The following is a 7349-nucleotide window of genomic DNA, read 5'->3' as shown; positions in this document are numbered from 1 at the left end:
CTCTTGACCTGCTGGCCACACTTCTTCTGATGCAACCCAGGATACGGTTGGCCTTCTGGGCTGTGCTCGCACATTGTTGGCTCAGGTTGAGCTTCTGGTCAATCAGCACCCCCAGGTCCTTCTCCTCAGGGCTGCTCTCCGCCAAGCCTGGATTTGTGCTTGGGAATGCCCCGACCCAGATGTAGGACCTTGGACTTGGCCTTGTTGAACTTCATGGGTGTGGGCCCACCTCTCCAGCCTGTCCGGGTCCCTCTGGATGGAATCCCTCCCGGCCAGCGTGTCTACCTTACTACGCAGCTTGCTATCATCGGCAAACTTGCTGAGGGTGCAATGCCGCTAAACCCCAAAATTTCCCATCCCAGGAATGCTGCGGCGACCAAAGCCCTGTTCGAGCAGCACAAGCCCACCCACGTCATCCACCTGGCGGCCATGGTTGGGGGCCTCTTCAAAAACATCCGCTACAACCTGGATTTTTGGGTGAGCGCCTGGGGAATGGGTGGTATCAGGGTCCCTGTGGATGCTGTAACCCTCTGTCCTCCCTAAGATGTGACACGGCTCACTCTGCTCCCAGGGCCAAACCAGAGCTCCTCTGGTTTCTGGAGCCATTACCCATAGGGAGCAGGGTTTTGGAGGGTTCCCACCCCATAGATCTGACAAATCTCTCCATCCCCAGAGGAGAAACATCCATATCAATGACAATGTCCTGCACTCAGCATATGAGACGGGGGTGCAGAAGGTGGTCTCCTGCCTCTCCACCTGCATCTTCCCAGACAAGACGACATACCCCATTGATGAGAGCATGGTGAGCATCTCCAGCCCCATACACAGCCTGGGGGAGGTCCGTGCCCTGCTTAACCCTGCTCTCTTGTCCCCAGATTCACAACGGGCCACCCCATAGCTCCAACTTCGGCTATTCCTACGCCAAGAGGATGATTGACATCCAGAATAGGTGCGAAGGGGACACAGGAGAGCCCTTAGGGGCTCCCAGGAATTGAGCTGTGGAGATACCTGGGCTCAGCAGATGGAGATGCTGCTGGCTGGGGTCTTTTGGGGACAGCTCTGCACTGGAGGGGTGGGTGACTGTGGCTGGTTGACAACCCACCTGCTCTCACCCAGGGGCTACTTCGAGCAGCACGGTTGCCGCTTCACTGCCGTCATCCCCACCAACGTCTTCGGGCCACACGACAACTTCAACATCGAGGATGGCCACGTCCTGCCAGGGCTTATCCACAAGGTCTACCTGGCCAAACGTGAGCACGGCAGGGCTTCTTGGGGCTTTTTTAGGAAGTGTTGGGTTGGTTTTTCTCCCACCTGCCTGCTCCATGAGCTGTTCTGCAGTATAGCTGGGGTGGGTGGAGGTGGCTTTGAAGCTCATGGACGCTCTCTCCTTCCTCCTGCAGAGACTGGCTCTGCTCTGACCGTCTGGGGCACGGGCAAGCCCAGGAGACAGTTCATCTACTCCCTGGTACGCGTGGCCTTGGGGAGCACTCATCTCCCACGGCTCGGGGAGGGCAGGGTACGGGGCTGGGGAGGCCGGTGTCTGGACCTCAGCAGGGTCTGAGCCCACCGGGGTTGTCCTGGGCAGCACTGGCCATCTTCAGGGTTGGGTCCCCTTGCAATGGGAAGGCTGGGGGACAGCAGCCACCCCGCAAGAGCCATCTGCTCCTCCACAGGACCTGGCCCGGCTCTTCCTTTGGGTCCTGCGGGAATACGATGAGGTGGAACCCATCATTTTGTCAGGTAAGCCCCTGCTGACCCCACCCCAGCCCCTTTTCAAGGGGATGGGGGAACCATCGTGATCATGATGATCGTGCCCTTCTCCACAGTGGGAGAAGAAGATGAAGTCTCCATCAGGGAGGCAGCAGAGGCGATTGTGGAGGCCATGGACTTCACGGGAGAGCTTGTTGTATCCTTCACCCCAGGCTGGCCCCTCCTTGCTCAAAGGGCTGCTGCAGCATAGTGGCGGGGGATGGACAACCCCCCTTCCCCCCAGCAGCCGTAGGGCTCCAGGGTAGATGCCATGGTCCAGAGCATCCCTCCCGCTGCCCCAACCAGGACAGGAGTGGGACAGAGCAAAACCCATTTTCCCCCTTCGGTTTCCCTTAATCTCTCCCACCCCAGTTTGACACCACCAAAGCGGACGGGCAGTTCAAGAAGACAGCCAGCAACGCCAAGCTACAGCGCTACCTGCCCGGCTTCCAGTTCACACCTTTCAGGCAAGGTGAGATGGTGGGAGCTCCATGAAACACGGAGGTCCTACCAACTGCTGTTAGCCTTGGTGGCATCAGGGTGGTCCAGGCTTTGAGGACCTAAAGGGGGTTTATAAGAAAGATGAGGACAGACTTTTTAGCAGGAGCTGTAGGGGTAGGACGTGAGGGAACAGTTTTAAACTGGAAGAGGAGAGATTTAGATGAGATATTGGGAAGAAATTCTTGACTACGAGCATGGTGAGACACTGGTCCAGGTTGCCCAGAGAGGTGGTAGCTGCCCCATCCCTGGAAACATTCCAGGTCAGGTTGGACGGGGCTCTGAGCAACCTGGTCTAGTTGAAGATGTCCCTGCCAGTGGCAGGGGGTTGGACTCAATGGCCTTTAGAGGTCCCTTCCAACCCAAACTATTGTATGATTCTTTGAAGAAGCTGCCTTCCCAATCCCAAAACCCATCCATCATCTTCTCCCTCCCCAGCCGTGAAGGAGACCTGCACCTGGTTCAGCGCCAACTACGCCAACGCCAGGAAGTGACGGACCAACACGGCACTGGGACCGGCGTCATCCTCTTCATCTCAGGGTTGTCCTTTGCTGGGGCAGAGGACGGGGCAGGGGGAGTGACAGATTTCCAAAGTAAAAGGGGGACAAGAGCCCAGTGAGCAGCCCCGACGTTCCTGCCTGCTACTGGGAGCGGTGCAGGACACCCAGGGCTGGGTGGGAAGGAAAATTGGGGCACCCCAAAGGTTCTGGGACACCAGACCAGTTGGGAGCCACCACCACCGCCGCCGCCTTGGCCACATGCAAGCAGCTGTAATAGGCTACACTACTAATTACCTGTAATTAGGCTGTAATAAAGGGAAGGTGATCAGGGTTACTCCGGCACAGGAATAACAGCCGGACATTTGCTGTTGCTTTCGGCGCATGGGGATGGTCCCAAAGCCCCCAGGAAAGCCCCAGCATCAAGATGGGGCGGGGGGGGGACCAGAATGGGGAAGGCTCCAGCTGTAAATACGGCATTTATTAAATTATACATAAATAGCATAAAACTGGTGGGATGAGGAGCATCTGCCCCACAGCACCGTCCCCTACCCACATCAAATGGCGCCCGTAGTGTCCTGAGCACCGCTATGTGTTCTCCACCAGGATCTGCAAGAGCCAAAAGAAGGTTTAAAACCCCTCTGAGAGGAGGTAGAGGGTCAGATATGGGGGGATGAGTCCACGGCCAAGCCGCTGCAGGAGGTTTGACCGGTAGCGTGGACATGGCAGAAGTCCTGCCCGGGGATGGCTTTCTTCCGGCACCGCCGTCTGGCCCTGGTGAGCCCCTGACACAGGAGCCGTGGGGACAGCGAGGACCTACGGAGGAGAGACCCCATCAGCACCCCAAGAAGCCCCCAGCAGAGTTGTCCCCCACACTGTCAGATCACTGGCTGCACCCTGAGGTGACACCAGCCCAAACGTTTCCCTGGAGGAGGGATGTTCTCTATGGTTGGTACTTACGTGTCGCTGGCCAGAGACTGGCTTGGGCTGCAGGGTTTGGGCTCCCAGCGCTTCCCAGCACCCATAGGTGGCTCCTGCATCACCTGGTTGGGGAAGAAGAGGTTTAGACAGAGCATCTTCCATCCCTTGGTGACCCTCCTGGCCTGCAGGAGATGCCCCTTGTTCCTTGGGGACATGTGGGTCATACAGGATGGGTGCCTTGGCCATCCATCTTTGGAGGACAGCCCTCCCACCCAAAAGTCCTCCCCTTGGGTGTCATGTCCCCAACAAGATCTGCAGGACCAGCTCTGGCCGCTCTCCCAACAGGGTGTCTAGCACCCAGGAGCACCGTGACAATGAGGATGCTCCAGCCCTGGAGGCTCTGAGCCTCAGGGGGACCCAGCTGGCCCCTCAAGAGCAGGATCTGGCCCAGCCTGGGGACATCCCACCCAGCACCTACCCCCAGCTCAGGCTTACCCCACACGAGCTCAGCTTTGTCCTCCAGCTGCTGGGGACAGGTGACACATGTCCTGCTAAGCAAGGGGTGTCCCCTGCCATCGCTGGGGGCTGCTCCAGGTATGAGGGCTCTGCGGGAACATGGCATGGGTGGTGACACACTGCCAGTGCTGCTGACCCCAGGTGGAAGATGGGGACACCCTGGAGTGGTGCCCGTGCCCCAGCACAGGATGGGGACATGCTGGGGGCTGCAGCCCCCTGTCCTGCAGCCACCACACCTCATGGTCACCTCTCCCACGTCCCCCTGCCCAGCCAGCTCTCACCTTGCAGAGAACTCATCTCCATCTTGTCCAGTTCCTCCTGCAACAGCCCCATTCTGCACTCCCTATGTGGAAAGGAAAACCAGAACTTCATCACCTTGGTGGCTTCCGCGTCACCATCATGATGGCAGCCCCTCTCCACCCTCCCCCAGGCAGGGAGCTGGCATGAGGTCTCCAAAAGCTGCAGGCAAGCCATCAAGATGCATCCTACCCCCCCACCTCCTGGAGATCAGCAGCCCACCCACCCTGGGAACCTCTGCCAGATGGCAGCAGGATGGGACATCCAGGATGGGTCCTCGCAGCTCCCAAAGGTGCCATGCCCATGCCATTCCTTCCCCAACCATCTCCTACCTGTCTGGGGTGGAGGTGAGCTGGTGATGGGGCTCCTCCTGTGGAAGCACCAGCCAGGCCCCCCCAGCACCATAGCGGGTGGCTACCACCAGCAGCTGCCCTGCTGGGAAGGGAGAGGGTGGGAGAGGGCAGAGCACTCCCAGCCCACCCCCCTGTAGCACCCCCAGGGTGGCATGTCCCCAACCACATCCCCCCACACATCATCCCCACCTGCCATGGCAAGGACCAGGAGAGTGGAGAGTGCCGGGATGCCAAGGAGCTCGCCGAGGACACCGAAGGCAAGGAGGAGGAGGATGGCACGGGGTGGCATGGGCACCAGTAGCGCAACCAGCAACGCAAAGTAGGAGCCATGTAGGATGAAGGTGGAGATGGCACTTGGGCTCTGACCTGTGGGACAGGGAGCAAGAGCTCGGTGTTGGCACCTACCAGCACCCATCTGCCCTCCAGCACCCACCCCCAGCTCACCGGCTGGGTGGAGGTTCTCCAGATGGTTCTCCAGCTGGTTCTGTGCACCCTCCACAGCCGCCAGCATCAGCCCCAGGCTCTGGTTGACTCGCTGGAGCTTCTCCATGACCTCCTCCATTCGGCGCTGCTGGGCCAGAAGAAGGGCCAAGTCACTCTCTGCACATGGAGGAGATGGATATGGTGTTGGGATGAGCTGGGGAAGCTGTACCCAGGGATGTTCTGATACAAAAGACGCTGGGAATGGGGTTTGCTACGTTCTCACCTAGTTGGGAATAGATATCCTGAGCTCTTTCCTGCTCATGGTGGAGGTCGGACAGGACAAGCCGGTGCCCTTCCCGGAGCCCTGTGGCCCCCTGGCTGCTCACATTCCCTGTAGGGAGGCACAAGAAGTTGGGTCGGTTTCCAAGGTGGGACACAGGGATGTCGCAGCATCCCAGCCAGGGGCTCTTACCCATCTGCTGGGTGATGTCCTCCATGGGCTGGGCCACCCGGTGCTGCCCGCTGGCAATGAGGGTCTCATCCAGCACCGGCTGCTGCAGGCTGCGGTGGATGGACATCTCCAGTCTTGGCCGCAGCCACCCCGTCGGCTGCTCCTGCAGAGGATATTTGAGTGGTGACCCCACAGCCCCCAACAAACCATCACCCTATGGCTGTGCCCACCACCACGTACCAGGTGGATGCTGGATCTCCCCATGGACACCCCCTCAGCATCCCAAAATGAGCCCCCAGTGTTTAATCTCCATCCCACGGTGCTGCGGAAAGAGACTTCGGAAAAGCCTTCGGCAGCGAGCAAGGCTGGGGGTGGGAAACCCCCATTTTCATGGGGGAAAGTGGGCTAAACAGGGCTGGGTTTGCCCCAAAGTGAGGATGAGAGGCTGAGCAGAGGTGGTTGGATGCAGCTCAGGCTTTGCAGCTACAAGGTTTGGGATGCTGGGAGGGGGGAACAGGACACGGACCTGGTGGAGCGGGGCCAGAGGAGGCCACCGAGATGCTGGGAGGGCTGGAGCCCCTCTGCTGGGAGGACAGGCTGGGAGAGTTGGGGGGGGTTCAGCCTGGAGAAGAGAAGGCTCCGGGGAGACCTTAGAACCCCTTCCAGTGCCTAAAGGGGCTCCAGAAGAGCTGGGGAGGGACTTGATCAGGGAGGGGTGAGATGGGATGAGGGGGAACAGTTTGATACAGAAAGAGGGGAGATTTAGATGAGATCTTAGGAAGAAATTCTTGATTGTGAGGATGGTAAGCTCCCAACCCAGGTTGCCCAGAGAAGCTGTGGCTGCCTCATCCCTGGAGGGGTTCAAGGCCAGGTTGGACGGGGCTTGGAGCAACCTGGGCTGGTGGGAGGTGTCCCTGCCCAGGGCAGGGGGGTTGGACTAGATGGCCCTTAAGGTCCCTTCCAATGCAAACCATTCTATGAATTACATTGGATTACCGTAAGATTTGGGGTGGAACTGGAGAAAATGAGATTTGGGGTGCTCTACCCAGGCACCTTACCAGCTCCAGGGTGCAGGGGTACATACAGTGACCCTCAGCGTTGGCCTGGCAGTTGAATAGGTCCACCCCCAGCTTGGCCACCTTCTCCTCCTCACTCAGATCACCATGGGATGAGTGGAGCTGCGCCACTACCTGGCAGCAGCGCTGGTGTTGGTGGCGACTCAGCACCCATGGGTGCTGCCAGCACAGCTAGGTTGAGGGCACAGGGGGGTGGGAAATTAAGGAGAAGAGTGTGAACTCACCCCAAAAACATCCTGCATGGACACAGGGCACCCCATAGCTGGCAAAGTGGCTGCCCAGGGTGGGGGGTCACTGGGACCCCCATTTCCCAGCCTGGGGAGGGACACAAAACCCACCACCACACCTGATGGTGACAGGAGTCCAGGGGTGACAGCTCCCAGCACATGGCTTCAGCCTGGAGCTGCTTATCACCTGTGGCCATCTCAAAGGGGATGCATAGGGGGGTCCTCACCTGCGGGGGGGTCCCCGGTTCTTCTAGGGGGGTGCTGAGGCCCAGCCACCCGAAAAACCCAGCAGCGGTGCAGAGGAGCAGCAGAACCCAGCAACTCTGGGACACCATGACGGC

General features: G+C 59.2%; 2 protein-coding genes across 2 annotated transcripts in view; one reads left to right on the top strand and one right to left on the bottom strand.

The window, feature by feature from the left end:
* Positions 1-2860, top strand: part of TSTA3 (tissue specific transplantation antigen P35B) — a 3595-nt gene extending 735 nt beyond the window's left edge. The window contains exons 2-10 of the mRNA XM_009882262.1: positions 363-477; positions 674-802; positions 876-949; positions 1117-1250; positions 1401-1465; positions 1674-1740; positions 1827-1906; positions 2122-2221; positions 2686-2860. Coding sequence (XP_009880564.1) covers positions 363-477; positions 674-802; positions 876-949; positions 1117-1250; positions 1401-1465; positions 1674-1740; positions 1827-1906; positions 2122-2221; positions 2686-2741 — 820 coding nt within the window. The 3' untranslated portion in view covers positions 2742-2860. The remainder of the gene's footprint in view (positions 1-362; positions 478-673; positions 803-875; positions 950-1116; positions 1251-1400; positions 1466-1673; positions 1741-1826; positions 1907-2121; positions 2222-2685) is intronic.
* A 543-nt stretch (positions 2861-3403) lies between these two features.
* Positions 3404-7343, bottom strand: LOC104284008 (protein brambleberry-like). The gene is made up of 10 exons (XM_009882273.1): positions 7128-7343; positions 6764-6895; positions 5727-5868; positions 5538-5645; positions 5276-5431; positions 5021-5197; positions 4811-4910; positions 4144-4270; positions 3705-3787; positions 3404-3560 (listed from the first exon to the last, which is right to left on the bottom strand). The coding sequence occupies exons 1-10, from the start codon at positions 7341-7343 to the stop codon at positions 3404-3406; spliced, it is 1398 nt and encodes a 465-aa protein (XP_009880575.1).
* Between the last annotated feature and the right edge of the window lie 6 nt (positions 7344-7349).

The sequence above is a fragment of the Charadrius vociferus genome, unplaced genomic scaffold, assembly GCF_000708025.1.
Source record: "Charadrius vociferus isolate BGI_N301 unplaced genomic scaffold, ASM70802v2 scaffold393, whole genome shotgun sequence".
NCBI lineage: Eukaryota > Metazoa > Chordata > Aves > Charadriiformes > Charadriidae > Charadrius > Charadrius vociferus.
The sequence above is the reverse complement of the archived record's forward strand: the minus strand, read 5'-3'. Positions and strand labels throughout refer to the sequence as shown.

What these genes read in the sequence shown, in the direction of transcription:
- LOC104284008 (XM_009882273.1), bottom strand. Translation starts at nt 7,343, where the DNA reads ATGGTGTCCCAGAGTTGCTGGGTTCTGCTGCTCCTCTGCACCGCTGCT. An exon ending in GGATATCTATTCCCAACTAG is followed by an intron (nt 5,432 to 5,537) that starts GTGAGAACGTAG and finishes CTCCATGTGCAG; the next exon opens with AGAGTGACTTGGCCCTTCTT. An exon ending in CCTGGTCCTTGCCATGGCAG is followed by an intron (nt 4,911 to 5,020) that starts GTGGGGATGATG and finishes CCTTCCCAGCAG; the next exon opens with GGCAGCTGCTGGTGGTAGCC.